The sequence below is a fragment of the Eucyclogobius newberryi genome, unplaced genomic scaffold (assembly GCF_026437365.1).
Source record: "Eucyclogobius newberryi isolate DKJ021-1_F unplaced genomic scaffold, fEucNew1.0.hap1 SCAF_18, whole genome shotgun sequence".
NCBI lineage: Eukaryota > Metazoa > Chordata > Actinopteri > Gobiiformes > Gobiidae > Eucyclogobius > Eucyclogobius newberryi.
The window spans coordinates 22924291-22941200 of record NW_027315812.1 but is presented as its reverse complement, the minus strand read 5'-3'; the positions used below and the strand labels follow the sequence as shown (position 1 = coordinate 22941200).

At 44.9% G+C, this 16910-nt stretch overlaps 1 protein-coding gene across 8 annotated transcripts in view; it reads left to right on the top strand.

Moving 5' to 3' along the window:
- The window catches only part of LOC140364779 (RNA-binding Raly-like protein), a 237161-nt gene that overhangs the window by 187458 nt on the left and 32793 nt on the right, over window positions 1–16910 (top strand). For all 8 annotated transcript variants that reach the window (XM_072451135.1, XM_072451139.1, XM_072451134.1 and 5 more), the window contains 2 exons: window positions 3142–3189; window positions 9055–9233. In XM_072451135.1, coding sequence (XP_072307236.1) covers window positions 3142–3189; window positions 9055–9233 — 227 coding nt within the window. The remainder of the gene's footprint in view (window positions 1–3141; window positions 3190–9054; window positions 9234–16910) is intronic.

Genomic DNA, 16910 nt, shown 5'->3' with positions numbered 1-16910 from the left:
CTCATTTCTCTGTGAATATGTGACTGAATGTAATAAAACATGAAGCATTTTGAAGGGAGAACCGGAATACCCACTGTTACCTCTCTCCCCAGTCTCTCTGTGTCTGAGCTGGTTTATCTGCTTCCTGCACATCTGACCAATAAGAAAAAGTGGACCAGTTTTACACACACTGGGACAAGGATTTTGATTGAATGTGATGTGAATGTGTTTGGCAAATAGACGTTCCTTTCTGAGCTGAGCACATGAAACGGTCCAGTCTGGTCCAGACTGCGCTGTGGCAGGTGTCCAATGCTGGAAGTGGAGGTGTCCTGCACAGAGCTTTAAGACCTGAGTGTGTAACGGCGCCGCGCTGTTTACGGGAGTGAGGAAAACATAACCATAAAACATTTTATTGTATTCATTTTATATTCAAATGATATCACTTATAATTTGTGTTATTTATGCCCATGAAAGTTGTTTTATTATGACAGGAACATAACTCCAGTGAACTAGTTTTGAAGTGTATTAGTTACGATTCTGGACATTCCCAGAATGCACCAGACCACGCCCTCAGTTTTCTTCACTCCACCTCATATTTTGGCATAATCACGCCCCTGGTTTAGAAGTCCACGCCCTACGCTGTCATCAATTGTGCTGACTGCAATGGTGTCTACTGCGCCCACGTTAACGCTACCTCCTGCGGCAAAATATGGCCCTAAAAGTACCAAGAGACTTTTTGACACTGTGAAAGCTAAAAAAGATTGTTACGTGCTGGAGGAATTTCAAAGTGTGTTTAAGTTTAAGGCATTTTTTTTCCAATTTAAAACTTAATTATGTTATTAGTTCCATATTTGGAAATCTGAGTGCACAGAGCGAATCAGGAGCAAAGTTGTAGAACATACTTTACATACCCTTCCCACCCTCATCGCTGATTTCCTCAGATAAGGTACTTAGCAACGAGCCGTGCTAGCTGTCAATCAAACCTGTTGTTAACACGAGCTGGAGCGGACCTCAGCACACAAAGTCAACCTGATCGGTCAGTTATGATTGTTCATATCTTGATTGACAAAGATATTGAAACAATAAAAAAAACAGGATCATGTCGAGTTTTTAATCCTAGAGTTTTAAGGCCAGAATGACAAGCCTCACAGCAGCAGTTACACAGAAAGAGGTGCAGATGTTGACTGAATACAAAGTGAACGGGAGCCAGACTCGAAGGAGCCAATGTACGCTCATGCTCACTTCCTATTTGGAACGTCTGGACTCTCGGCTTACAGTCTATGGTCAAACTCAAGCCTACAACTATATACCTTCACACAAATTCCTTTAAATCGGATACAAACACAGACTGATGCTCCCAACCTTGCTTTCATTTTGCAAACGAGCCCTGCCTCACATTTCCTGGTGGAGCTCAAAGCAGATGTTGTTGTAGAAGCTTCATTATGCCTGACCTGCATCTCTTTTGCTCGCACACATTTACTGGCCCCACAAAATTCAAAGCACCGGTTGTTTACCCGTGTCTGATGAGAGGGAGAGGCGAGTCGGCGGACGCCCTTGGGATGCTAATTCACAATCGCCATACTACTCGCCCTACACGACTCATTTATTGGATAGCGCGTGGACTCATTAACATTTTATAGCAGGCGTGTTGTGTTGTAATTATTAGATGAAGGGAGAAACAAAGCCAACGCAGCCGTGCTCTAAACTGAAATAGTGATATGTTAATGCTAATTAGGATTCCACTGAGAGTAGCAATTTTCGTACAACTACTTTCTTCCGCTGAATCCCAAATTAGCAGTCTTCCCGAGCAAGTGATTTAGCATTGATTTTTTATTTATTTTTTTCCTTCTCCTTGCCAGCACAAAAGTTTTTTGTTTTTCTTATTCCATAACCCTGCTTCGACTTTGAGAAGTTTTTTTGTGGAGTTTTTACTGTGATGATCCCAAGGGCTAAAGAATCTGATGACATATCCTTTCTGAATAATTATATTTTGAGAATAAAATGTGGGGATTTGAAAGGAAAAAATGCCAATCTTTTTTTCTCACAAAAGGAAAACAGACTTACTGCAGAAATTATTTATTAAACAGGATACGAAGAGATTTTTCTTCTATCTTGGTAAAATTGTTGCTGTGGTAATAAAAGTGGTAATAAAACTATGGAGAAAACTATATCAAAATGATGACACATATAGTCCTAATAATACAACAACCCTGTAACAACCCAATTTTATCGTTCTGAAAATGTGAAGTGAACCTTGAGCTGCTCTGATTTGCAGATTTCCACTTGTTTTGGCCAATCCAATTAAGCCTCCTATTCCTAATACCAATGAGGTAGAAATTAGGGTAGAAAGATCATCGCAATGGTAACCAACATCTAGTTCTTAACTGCTGCCCGATGGTCCAGTGGTTAAAACAGCAGCACACATGCCAGGCTCCATGTGCTGCCGGCCGCTGTGTCCAGAGTTTGAATCCTGGTTCTGACAATTTACTGCATGTCCTCCTTTTTTTGCTCAGCTGTCCTGTCTAGTAGAGCCTATGGGACAAAAGATCCTTAAAAAAAGTTCTTTATAAATTATTTCGCTGTGTACAGTACAAATGGTGTATTAGCACATTTATTCCACATGCATAACATATAGAACAGAGCAGTGTTTTTAGGGTGACATTTTTGAGAGAACAACTGTCCCCAGTATTACCTGAACCACAAATCTAATTTTTTCTTGTTCATTTAAACCCTTCAATTTGTTAATTTTATGGCCCTGTTTTACTATATTTTATTTAATTTATATTTTTCAACGAATAAATATAAACACAGAAACTAAACTAAATAAACTAAACATCCGAAGAAACACAATCATGGCACATTTAAATTAAAATAAAGGTCCCATTTGGTCCAAAGTCTTATCAAATTTGTCAAATTCTAGATTAAAACCCAGGAATTCTTAACTTGGCCTGTACAGGAACCACTGGCACAGCATTACTCTCAATAATATCTTTCCATTGAGCTTCATATTCAGGTCACACCAGTACAGCAACGCTCTTGAATCCAGTTGATTTTGAAAAAAAATTAAATTACAGTTTTGCCACGGCAACAGAATCCATGTTCTCTCCACCCTTTTATTATAATCCATTGGCTAATGCCTCCTTTTCTCGTCTTGTCTCACAGTGGATACGAGTTCGACTATGAATACTACAGGGATGATTTCTACAACAGGTACGCAGTCTTTTCTATAAACTGAAACTGTCAGCCACTTCAAGGCCATGGTCGTGTGCTCAGGATAATTTTTAATTTGAGGTGTTAGTGTGGTTTGATTGTGTTCCTGCCTGTGTGGTTCAATGGGTAAGTGTTTCCACAGGGAAGAATCACCTAATCTCCAACTCCTCATCAAGAAGAAAGAAATGCATATCTTATAATAAAAACTTATTATAGCTATAAGAAGTTTCTTAGTCTCTGCTGTTAACTAATAGGTGCATTATGTAACTTTTCTGGTGGACGGTCCTGTGGAATGTTACATATCATTAAACTTTCTATCTTTCTTCAGCTTACAGGTATTTGTATTGCAAAACAAAGAAGAAAACGCTTGCTTCTCTTGCTTCTCTCTATGAAGATAGATAATTTTAATGTCATACTATGGAACGTTTCTGGAAAGAAGCTGCTGGCGCACCCATCCGAAAAGTTACATAGTGCACATTAACTCTTGCACTTTGAAATTAGTTTTCTATTTTGTAAACTGACTGGAACACTGTAACTGTAGGTCTTTTATCAATTATTAAACCATTTTACAATCTAGGAAAAATAGAACATTTCAGAAATGTTGACACATTTGGGAGTCCTCTAGATTCTTTATTCCCCCTTACTCGCACTGCCAGTTAATTTGAATATGTATTCATATTATGTAAATGAATTAGAAAACAAATGTTTCTATTGTACATAATGATGTTCTACACACAACATATGAACACACAGTTTGGGAGATGTCTGTTCAACCATGGCCCGCTATAATGGGAACAGCAAGCACAATATCCAGTTTATAACAGAGTTCACAAGAGACAACCAGCTCCCAGACTAATATTCTTTATTTGAAAGCAAAGTCGAATTACAGGGTAGGCATGCTTCCGCTTGATACATTCAGATATCTTAACAGTTTCCAAAGGCATAACATTTCTCTAGTGAATTCTCTCATCTCGTCTGAAGTGCTGAGCAGACGAGCATGAAAAGTTGCTAATGACGGAAGCTCCACTTGTTTCTCTGGCCCTCCTCTGGCAATCATAGCACTTATCCTCCAAGACATTTTCAAATGTCAACTTGGCTGGAGTGTCGTGACAGACGCGCACTGGCGCCGCTACAGTCAAAGTGACACCTTCAGCTGACATTTAGCACCCCCTCCTTTGGAGCCTCCTTTTCACTCTGACATGATACAAGACCAGATCTCAACACTTTTATTTTATGTGCCCAATCTGAAAATGAGGAAGCCATCGGAATAAGAAAAGGCCAATAAAATTCACAATAAGCCGATAGGTGAAACTGTAGAGGAGCCTTTAAAGGTTCTGTGGAATGCATTGTTCATCTTCTTTAAAACTGTAGAAACAATTCAGTTGTATCGTCTCTCTCATTCAAGAGTCATCCATTATGCAAATCAAGTCTGGGAAGTTTTATATCCTACTCTGTGTAAGCCCTGCCCACAGGGCGGGACCTCCTGATAAAGGGAGTTTTTGATTTCACTCGAGACTACTCTTCTTTGTTTTCAGCCCTGTAATGGGCTATCAACATCCTATTGTAACCTGGTTTTCACCCCCTCTTCACTGAGTACCTCATTAGCATCAGAATGCCCCGGGCGTCTCCCGCTCCAGGGTTTCAGAATACTAAACCTCCATTCAGCTGAGTTCACAGATTCGATTTGCAGATTGAGAATGACTCTTGGATGAGAGTCGAAACGTTTTAAAACACTTTGGGATATTATAACCCTTAGCATAGACATTAAACACTGTATGGCTGGTTTAAAGAATGCAAACATCAATAACTACTAGCATTGAAGTTAATGATGTAGGGCAGTGATATTCTGAAGAATGTGATGTTAAATGGACTTTAAAAACACAGAGGACTCACCAGGATTCTCACCAGCCAGCCACTCACTAGGTTTACATGAGAAGAGAACTCAGAATGAGCAAAGCAACCAAATTCAAATGTCTTTGCACCTAAAGCTTTCAAACCACTCATGTCCCAGTCTACAGCAGGTCAAAGACCCAATAAGATATGAGCGGGAGCTGAGAGACGTTTAGGGGCATCCAGTAATTTAGCATAGCGCTAAAACTTTGTAGCTATTAAAAAAGAAGAAACAACAGCTCATTTATGTTCAAGCAGCTGACTTTGAGACATCTGTTACGGTAGTTTTTACTTTCACTTAAACACTGTGGCCCAAAACGAAATAACAGGTGCTAGTCTGTAGTGGAGGGTGAGCGCACATCTAAACACGTCCTGTCTGTTTCTGCAGGTGAATGCCTCTCCTATGCCCCTTTTCCATTAGACCCTACTTGGCGCTACACTATAGTTTTGAACACTTTGTCATCTTGACAGGAAACTGCTGATGCTAGGTGCACTAGCTTTGTTAGTGTAACTTTTGTTTATTATCGTAGTAGAGTGTGCAGCCTTTTTTCTGCAGGATTGTTTAGTCTTTGTTCTTGTGGGAGCATACAAATCTCACAAGATTCTCCTATTTAGAGTCTGGAATTTACAGTATTTTTAAATTGTTAAAGACTCTAAATTCCTATAGTGTGTAGTGTGTTTATGGAGAATACTGTCTCTTGCCGGTCCACGCCGGAGTCACTCACAAGAAATATTACACTTAAACGTGTTGGTGTAATCCCTCATTCGTCCAGAAGTGTTCCATAGCAGAAAAAGATTCCGTTGTAGTCATCTGGATTCTGTTTTTGAAAAAACGATAAGTTTCGACTTATCGATAAAAACCTATAAGTTTCGACATTCAAGAGTCATTCTCAATCTGCGAATCAGGACCGGGAACTCAGATATTTATCCTACTCTGGGTAGACCCTGCCCACCGGGCGGGACCTCCTGATGAAAACATGGTTTGGTTTCAACAGAAACTAAACCTCTTTGTTATCTATCAAACTACCCTCTTTGGTTACTATCAGTCCTATTGTCCCTGACTCTCGCTCTCCCTCCTCCCTGAGTACCTGAATAGCATCCGAATGCCCTGGGCATCTACCTCTCCAGGGATTAAAAATTCCAATATAAACAACCGTAAGGTTGAATCTTGACCCCCGTTCCTATTCAAAAATGGTCTTTCTTTTTTAACAAAGATTGCCTCTTTAACTCCTCTTTCAAACCATCTTTTCTCCTGAATCTTCACCTCACTGTCTTTGATAGAGTGGTTGGTGGCTTTAAGATGCAGATGCACAGCGCACTGAGGTCCTGAATTAGCATGTCTTCTGTGCTGATAAAGTCTCTTGTGAAGTGGCTGTTTAGTCTCACTATGTACCGCTCTTAACAATTTTTTTTCACTGCATTGGATAGAATAAACTACATCGCTCTGTCTTTTTGTCGGCATCTTGTCCTTAGGGTGAACCAGTTTTTGCCTTAAAGTGTTGCCTGGTTTAAAATAAACAAGGATTTCATGCTGTCTAAAAAATCTTTGCAATTTTTCAGACAGTCCCGAGACATAAGGGATAGAAACACCTGGGCCTACCCAGAGTAGGATAAATATCTGAGTTCCCGGTCCTAATTTGCAGATTGAGAATGACTCTTGGATGAGAGTCGAAACGTATTGTTTTTTCAAAAATAGAATCCAGATGACAACAACGGAATATTTTTCTACTATTACACTTAAACCCAATCTGCATCTGACATTCATGTATAATCCATTCTTGCCTCAACTTGGCACAAGTACTGGGTCTGAGGAGGGAGCACCAAATGCGCTAAAGAAGGGCTGAGTCGTGCTGGCTAGAGTAGAGCTAAGTTGGTACTAATGTAAAAGGGGCACCGAGACTTCTGGTTGGTCGTTAGCGTGGACACACGCTCACTCTGTTGCTGTCGAGATTTACCTTGAAAAATAGTTTTACCTAATTTTACTAAATCCTAAGAAACGAGGAGCACAAGAGCAACCATGGAAAACTCAAGACTGGTAACGCTATGGGAACAAAACAAACAAAGCAGGCGGTCCGCAGTGTTTGTGGAAAGTAGTCCGCCTCACAAGCTAACGAGGCTTACATGGCTAACATGGCTAACAGGTCTGACGTAGCAGCCGACAGCCAGATCCGCGCCGGAAAACAAAGCTCCGTCCCTGATGTAGTGCTTCCAGGCTCACACCTGTGGGAAGGAGGAGAGCAGATTACCACAAACCACTTTGCCACTGCACTGTGTGAATTTTAAAGTGTAATGGAGTTTGATATGCTATCACTGATAGAACTGGGATCCAACGTAAAGGAGTCAATCGCGACAGGAGCGAAGGTGACAAACGCGGCTCTATGAGATCAGGCGGGATCATACTGAAACCTCTCTTGAGAAGGTCATTCCTGAGCTAATTCAGGCTCAGGAGTTACTGTCTCTCCATCACAATAGAAAGAGCGCATTGCCTGGGCCAAAAAAGACCAGCTGCTGATAAACCACAAGGCCTGATAATGAGGTTTCTTAACCACCGTGTGATTGAGCGCGTCATGAAGGCTGCAAAGGCTAAAGGAGACCTCCAGTACAGAGGCAAATGAGTGTTCTTCACCCCGAACATTTCATATGAGATTTGTCAACAGCGAGAAGAGTTTTGTCACATTTGTGAGGAACTCAGAAATAGTAGGCTGAGACATGGGTTTTCGTTCCCAGCGACTCTTCTGGTGACTTTCGAAGGTAAAAAGCACATGCTCAGAACAGCAGGCGAGGCAAAGCTGTTCCTCAAGAAGATGCAAAAGAGAATTGAACGATAAGCGATAAGAGATGGAGCCACCAGCATGGGGTATGAGTTCAGACTGTGATACATTCTGTTGATTTGAAGAGACTGATAATAGATAATCGTGATCAGACTTTCTGCTCCATGTTGGCTGTCAGCTTTAATGCATGGACTCTGTGTCTTGTTGCATTCACTCATTCACTCAAGTTCCAAATGTGGGAGAGTGGATTTAAGGGGAAATTAAAACTGAAAAAGACATGTGGAGGACAGCAGGGTGGACATGATGGTCAGGGGGGTTGTGTCCAGTTATTGAGGGGTTTGTAGCCAGGAGCGGCGTGGAGTTACCGAGGGAATTGAGTTTCCATTAGGAATGGCCTTCCCCCAACTTCTCGAACATGTTCATGATCTGGTTTGGGTTCGATGTTCTTTGTTTTTTAGCATGAACCCCTTTTGTTTTCTATGTTATTCTTCTGTTTTCTGTGTTTGTGGTTGCTGCGTTTGTTTGTTTTTGTTTGATCAGAGAGTTTGGAGCCAATCAAAAATGATTTATGGCAAAATCAATACAGTTAATCAAACCATATTCATGTTGTGTCTGTTGAAGAATGGGAGAATATGTGTAAATCCAAGTGGAGAAACGCAGGGTCAAATGTTTGGAGGGAATTCTGTTGGAAAAGTATGACATGTTTTTTTCATAACACCATATCTAATTAACTATTGGAGCTTTGGACATGTTCTGTTTGTTTTTTATTCTTTTATTTGGAAAACATACTTACATGCGTTCTGTTACATGCAGCAGGAAAACTCAACTCAAGATGCCTCAATCATACTTAAAAATCTGTTAAATTTTGACAAAGCAAGTTTGGCATGCATGTAAACATAGTGAGTGCTCTTAACATCTGAAAAAAAAAAAAAAGATCATCAATGAGCATAATTACTTGTTACACATGTTTTTGCAAAATGTTAGCAAAATAGTTTCTCTCAGCGTTTCTCCAATCAAGCTGCACACATGGCTTATCCTCCTGACCAGGATGTTGAAAGTTCTCCTCACACCTAATCTGACACCATAAATCTCTCCTTTGTCCCTTAAAGTTTAAGGTTAGCAGTTTGAGATTAGGGTTATCGCAGCAATATTTCTAATACTTAAACTGCTGGCATAAATAACACTCTGATGACTGTACTTCCAGGCTGTTCGACTACCACGGCAGAGTGGCCCCTCCCCCTCGGGCAGTCATCCCTCTGAAACGCTCCCGGGTCCTGGCTCCATTGTCCCGTCGGGGAAAGACCTCCTTCCCCCTCAAGACCTCCTCCTCTTCCTCCTCCTCCTCCTCAAGACCCCCCACATCGTCCTCATCTGGGCTCAAACGTAGGTTATACTACCACTTCTACAATTCACACTATATGTTTTATATAATTATATGTTTAGGTCAAATTATGAAATGATATGTTTTCACTCATTTAGTATAAGGCATTTTCATAAATGCGATCCACTTTACATTAACTAGAATTTATTATCCATAATAAATCAGGAACAAAGACTTAATTCATAATTAATAAATAATTTATCTAGAAAGACTCTTTATTAAGGGTTATTGAGGTTCACATCTGTAGATTAGTCTCTCCTTAGATGTGTTCTCTGCTCGAAAACATCTAAGGAGGTATTAATTAAGTAGTCACTAAATTTGAATTATAATTAATACCATCCATCCATCCATTTTCTGCCGCTTTATCCGGGGCCGGGTCGCGGGGGCAGCAGTCTGAGCAGGGACTCCCAGACTTCCTCTCCCCAGACACTTCCTCCAACTCCTCCGGAGGGATCCCGAGGCGTTCCCAGGCCAGCCGAGAGACATAGTCTCTCCAGCGTGTCTTGGGTCTTCCCCGGGGCCTCTTCCCGGTGGGACATGCCTGAAACACCTCCCGAGGAAGGCGCCCAGGAGGCATCCGGAACAGATGCCCGAGCCACCTCATCTGGCGTGGAGGAGCAGCGGCTCTACTCCGAGCTCCCCCCGTGTGGCCAAGCTCGTCACCTTATCTCTAAGGGAGCGCCCAGCCACCCGGCAGAGGAAACTCATTTCGACCGCTTGTATCCGCGATCTTGTTCTTTCGGTCACTACCCAAAGCTCATGACCATAGGTGAGGGTAGGAACGTAGACCGACCGATAAATAGAGAGCTTTGCCTTTCGGCTCAGCTCCCTCTTTACCACAACGGTCCGATGCAGCGACTGCATCATTGCAGCCATGAGATCCTGTGGTCCCCAAACCGGACACCCTCCGGCCCCTGACTGCGCCTAGAAATTCTGTCCATAAAAATTATGAACAGAACCGGTGACAAAGGGCAGCCCTGGGGACTCCAACATGCACTGGGAACAGGTCTGACTTACTGCCGGCAATGCAAACACAGCTCCTGCTCCGGTCATACAGGGACCGGACAGCCCTGAGCAAAGGGCCCCGGACCCCGTACTCCCAGAGCACCCCCCAAAGGACACCCCGAGGGACACGGTCGAAAGCCTTCTCCAGATCCACAAAGCACATGTGGACTGGTTGGGCAAACTCCCATGAACCCTCGAGCACCCGATGGAGAATATAGAACTGGTCTAGTGTTCCACGACGGGACAAAAACCGCTCTGCTCCCCCTGAATCCGAGGTTCGACTATCGGTCAGATTCTTCTCTCTAGTACCTTGGAATAGACCTTACCTGGGAGGCTGAGGAGAGTGATCCCTCTGTAGTTGGTACACACCCTCCGGTCCCCCTTCTTGAACAGAGGGACCACCACCCCGGTCTGCCAGTCCAGAGGCACGGTCCCCGACCGCCACACGATGTTGCAGAGACGTGTCAACCAAGACAGTCCTACAACACCCAGAGACTTTAGGTACTCAGGGCGGATCTCATACATCCCCAGAGCCCTGCCACCGAGGAGTTTGCGAACAACCTCAGTGACTTCAGCTTGGGTGACGGATGAGCCAGCCTCTGAGTCCCCGGTCTCTACTTCCTCTTCGGAAGACATGACTGAGGGATTAAGGAGGTCCTCAAAGTATTCTTTCCACCGTCCGACGACATCCCCAGTCGAGGTCAGCAGGTCTCCACCCGCACCGTAAACTGTGTTGGTGAGGCACTGCTTCCCCTTCCTGAGGCGGTTTGCCAGGATTTCTTTGGGGCCGACCGATAGTCCTCCTCCATGGCCTCCCCGAACTCCTCCCAGGCCCGGGTTTTTGCCTCTGCGACAGCACGAGCCGCGGCCCGCTTGGCCTGCCTGTACCTGTCGATGACCTCAGGAGACCTACAAGCCAGACTGGCCTGATATGCCTCCTTCTTCAGTCTGACGGCATCCCTTACTTCCGGTGTCCACCACCGGGTTCGGGGGTTGCCGCCTCGACAGGCACCGGAGACCTTGCGACCACAGCTCCGAGCAGCCGCATTAACAATGGAAGCGGAGAACATGGTCCACTCGGACTCAATGTCCCCAACTTCCCCCGGGATATGGGAGAAGCTCTCCCAGAGGTGCGAGTTGAATACCCTACTGACAGAGGGCTTCGCAAGACGTTCCCAACAGACCCTCACAATGCGCTTGGGTCTGCCAAGTCTGTCCGGCTTCCTCCTCCACCAGCGGATCCAACTCACCACCCGGTGGTGATCGGTTGACAACTCTGCCCCTCTCTTCACCCGAGTGTCCAAGACACGCGGCCGGAGGTCAGATGACACGACAACAAAGTCGATTATTGACCTTCGGCCTCGGGTGTCCTGGTGCCATGTGCACTGATGGACACCCTTGTGCTTGAACATGGTGTTCGTTATAGACAATCCATGGCTAGCACAGAAGTCCAAGCCGTTCTTCCCGATCACCCCTCCCCAGGTGTCACTGTCATTGCCCATGTGGGCGTTGAAGTCCCCCAGTAGAACAACGGAGTCCCCGGTCGGTGCACTGTCCAGTACTCCTCCCAAGGACTCCAAGAAGGCCGGGTTCTCTGCTCTGCTGTGAGAGACCTGTCCCCCACCCGAAGGCGAAGGGACGCGACCCTCTCGTCCACCGGGGTGAACTCCAACATGTGGCGGCTGAGCTGGGGGGCTATAAGCAAGCCCACACCAGCCCGCCGCCTCTCCCCGCAGGCAACACCAGAGAAGTGGAGCGTCTAGCCCCTCTCGAGGAGATGGGTTCCAGAGCCCAAACTGTGCGTGGAGGTGAGGCCGACTATATCTAGTCGATATCGCTCAATCTCCCGCACAAGCTCAGGCTCTTTCCCCCTCAGCAAGGTGACATTCCATGTCCCTAGAGTTAGTCTCTGTGTCTGGAGATCTGGTCGCCGAGGCCCCTGCCGACGACTGCCGCCCAGATCTCTTTGCACCGGCGCCTTATGGATCCTCCGGCGGGTGGTGGGCCCACGGAGGGCGGCCCCATGTCGCTCCTTCGGGCTGTGCCCGGCCGGGCCTTGTGGGGTAAGACCCGGCCACCAGGCGCTCGCCATCGAGCACCCATCCCAGGCCTGGCTCCAGGATGGGGCCCCGGTGACGCCGATCCAGGCGAGGTAAACGTCCTTGTTCATTTTGTCATCATAGGGGGCTTCTGAACCGATCTTTGTCTGACCTGTCACCTAGGACCTGTTTGCCTTGGGAGACCCTACCAGGGGCATGAAGCCCCCGACAACATAGCTATCATTCGGCACTCAAACCACTCCACCACGTTAAGGTGTCAGTTCAAGGAGGAGTATTAATACCATATATATTAATTAATTATTAATTAAGTCTTTGTTCAGGCTTTATTAAGGTTAATAATAGTGTTATTATTAAGTGTTACTGAAATATCTAACATGGAATAATTGTTATTACTAATCAAACAATGGCCATTCATCCACTATTTTACCAACCACAACCAATAAATAAACAATGTTCTGCTCTTCTGGTTGGGAATATACCATAATATGGTATATGTGTCTTTTTATTTGGTTCTACAAGTAGTCTGAAGCAGCCGAGCCAGCTGCAGGAGGGTTTAAATGTGGCCAGCTGTGCAGTGATTGGGAACAGAGGAGGTGCAGAGGAGGTGCAGAGGAGGAGCAGATGAGGTGCAGATGAGGTGCAGAAGAGGAGCAGATGAGGTGCAGAAGAGGTGCAGAGAAGGAGCACAGGAGCAGCAGAGGAGCTGAAGAGGTGCAGAGGAGGAGCTGAAGAGGTGCAGAGGAGGAGCAGAAGAGGTGCAGAGGAGGTACAGAGGAGGCGCAGATGAGGTGCAGAAGAGGTGCAGAGAAGGAGCACAGGAGCAGCAGAGGAGCTGAAGAGGTGCAGAGGAGGATCAGAAGAGGTGCAGAAGAGGTGCAGAGGAGGGGCAGAGGAGGAGCAGAGGAGGAGCAGAGGAGGTGCAGAGGAGGGGCAGAGGAGGTGCAAAGGAGGTGCGCCGTGCTGCGGGGAGGAGTAACTTGGATGTGTTGATTGAGGCTGGAGCGCCGCTGGCCCTCGTGTAGCAGTGGTGGTACAGAGGAGGAGCAGAGGAGGTGCAGAAGAGAAGCAGAAGAGGTGCAGAGGAGGAGCAGAGGAGGTGCAGAAGAGGTGCAGAGAAGGAGCAGAAGAGGTGCAGAGGAGGAGCAGAAGAGGTGCAGAGAAGGAGCAGAAGAGGTGCAGAGGAGGAGCAGAAGAGGTGCAGAGGAGGTGCAGAAGAGGTGCAGAGGAGGAGCAGAGGAGGTACAGAGGAGGAGCAGAGGAGGTACAGAGGAGGAGCAGAGGAGGGCAGAGGAGGGGCAGAGGAGGTGCAGAGGAGGGCAGAGGAGGGGCAGAGGAGGTGCGCCGTGCCGCGGGGAGGAGTAACTTGGATGTGTTGATTGAGGCTGGAGCGCCGCCGGCCCTGGTGTAGCAGTGGACGTAGATTGGGTGGAGTCAGGTCTTCCAGCCTTAGTCAACTATTTATAATGTATTAATAAGCACTAGTTATACGTTTTATAAGCGCTTTAAGGCATTTACCAGCATTTTTCCCTTTGTAATTAAAAAGTGTTTATAAGCAGCTTATGGATGCTCTGTCAAACATTTTGGTTTATTAACATAAACACACACCTTTTTGAATAATGACTTATTAATATTCATAAGATACATTGCCTGTCCCCAAAAAAGGTGCCACTTGGATTCAACTAAGCAAATACTGCAGATACTGATCTTTCAGCTGCAACGAGGTATTTAAACCCAACTGATGCTGTGAGCGGCTTCTCATTTCTGAAACAACCATGTGGAAAGACGACTCCCTTGGTCATGGAGAAGATGTCAGTGTGTTTGAGAAGGGTCAAATCATTGGCAGAGAAAACATCTAAGGAGAAACTAATCTAAAGATGTGAACCTCAGACGTGTGCAGTGGTCACTCTCTCCATAATCAACACAAGATCAACTGCTGAAAAATAATGCAACACTGGATGGAAATAAATCTTTTAATATAGCAGAAGGTTATTGAATTCAAGCCACAGCTAAAGCGTGTTGTGATCAAAGCTAAAGGCCAACATTTCTAAATTCCTATGAAATATTAGAACGAGTGACCCTTTTTTTCTCTGGTGACTTTTTTCAAACAGTACTGTATTATAAACCATCTACAAATCTTAGTAATTTAAGATAACCATGTTGCCATTGTTATCTTTGAGAACATAAAGTTTAAATCTCTGTTTTAGTGTGAAGGGTATACATTGTAGAGGTTGAATAGTTGCACTTTTAACTTTAGACAATCTATATAGAAATGCACAAAACGTTCAACTCATATGTTAAATTTAGCAAGACAAATAAATGCCTTGAAAAGAAAAGACCCCTTCTTAATTAAGCCAGCACCATTGAGTCCTTTTGAATGCATTTGTGTAAATCTGGTCCGAAAACCGCTTCTTCCTCTTTTCAGCTGGAGGTATAAAAAGCCCTTTAATTCACTGCAATGGGAGCGTAACGCCAAATCTCCAACATAATCCCTCCTTTTTACCTCTTTCAGCCGCTATTCCTGTTACCCCTATCCTCCCTAAACCTCTCGCCATTAAGAAGCCATGCATTTAACTGGCCTTAATGTAATTATAGTCGGATTGGTGCCGCGGTCAAGCTTGTTTTTTGCTAAATGTTCGCCTATATCCGCTGTAATTCTAAAGGCTGTTTGTGTCATTGTTGCCTGTCTGGGCCCCTGTGTTATCAGTAGCTGCAGCTTGGTGAGGTCTGCCAGTCGAACCGTGGTATTATAGCAGATGAAAAAAACAGGGAAGGGGGAAAAATCTCCGGGCCTCTTTTTTGGAGCGACTCAATGGATTCTGTGTTCCAAAGCGTCCCCGTAAAGCTCGGTGTTAGGAGGACTAATTTGGCCCCAGCAGGTGCCGTGACAAATCACTTTTTCGATTGACTTTGGCCCGGATGGATTGGCCAGATGGAATAAGGTTAAACTGCACAACAACACGCAGCGATGGAGCAGGAGTGTAGGTAGAAGGCAATGCAGGTAATCGTTTCGAGCAGGGTAATGGGAGGAACAAGGAGGAAGTTTGTTTAAGGAGCACCAGGTAACTTTTGTCTCCAGTGAGATGGTATTGCTTTGCCACAGTAAATATCTTATCTTGATTTATCCAAATTAAGGTATTTATTGTATGAAAAATACCTTTTACAAACATGCGCTCTTATGCTTATATCATTTTTATTGCCTGTCGGTGGTGGTGTTTTTTTTTGCCATATTATGGAACATTTCAGTTAAAGTGGACAAGTGTGGTGAAGTTACGTTGTTCAGTTTTTCAGCTTTTAATCATTATAAGATAAGATAATCCTTTATTGTCCACACATGGGGAAATTTCATTGATACAACGCAGGTAGATACAGAGGAAAAGGACAGATAACAGATTATAGGAAGTTTAAAAAACACTCTTAATTGAAGAACTCTTATAAACAAAACCTCCCATTTCCCAACAAGGGATGGAGGGGAAAAATTAGGATGTCCGCCGGGATAACGTGACGATCTCCGGGTAAGACGATGGTTTCCCCCTCAGTTTCATGAGTTCCTCCTTTGTATAAACGCGCACCGGCGCCGCTCCGTACGGCGGCGGTGGCAGGGGGCCGGGGGGCTAGCTCGGAGCTAGCGCACATCACGACAACACACGACACTACATAAAATACTCAATAATCCAGGCGAACAAAGTTGAAACAAGTTGAATTAAAGCGATTCCAGCGCGTGTCCCCATCGTACAATTAAAGTAGAAAAAATATTTACAAAATACAAAAGAGAAAGCACAATAAGTGTGAAAAAAGTGTTTTAAAAAAAAGAGCGGAGCATTGCACCAGGCTGCCAGCTGGACCGGCGCCTTTGTCCACAGTTTTGTCCACGACGATTATGTTCCCCTTGTTTGTGTTCATACAGGGGCAGTGACTGAAAGTGGCTTTAACATTCGAATCTGTAAGGCAAGGCAAGACAAGTTTATTTGTAGAGCACATTTCATACACAAGGCAATTCAAAGTGCTTCACACAGCAGGAAAAATGCATTCAAATCACAAAGAAATTACAGATACAATAAAATTAACTAATTAAAAACAATTTAAGTCATAAAAGAGAAGAGTGCAAAGAAAATCCTTTCAGTCATATGCACAGCTAAACAAAACTGTTTTTAGCTTAGATTTGAACATTGTTAGAGTAGAAGCCTGTCTCACATCTTCAGGAAGACTGTTCCAGATTTTAGCTGCATAAAACTGAAATGCAGATTCCCCATGTTTAGTCCTGACTCTGGCACCAGCAGGAGGCCGGTCCATGTTTAGTCCTGACTCTGGCACCAGCAGGAGGCCGGTCCATGTTTAGTCCTGACTCTGGCACCAGCAGGAGGCTGGTCCATGTTTAGTCCTGACTCTGGGAACCAGCAGGAGGCCGGTCCATGTTTAGTCCTGACTCTGGCACCAGCAGGAGGCAGGTCCATGTTTAGTCCTGACTCTGGCACCAGCAGGAGGCCGGTCCATGTTTAGTCCTGACTCTGGCACCAGCAGGAGGCCGGCCCATGTTTAGTCCTCACTCTGGCACCAGCAGGAGGCCGGTCCATGTTTAGTCCTGACTCTGGCACCAGCAGGAGGCAGGTCCATGTT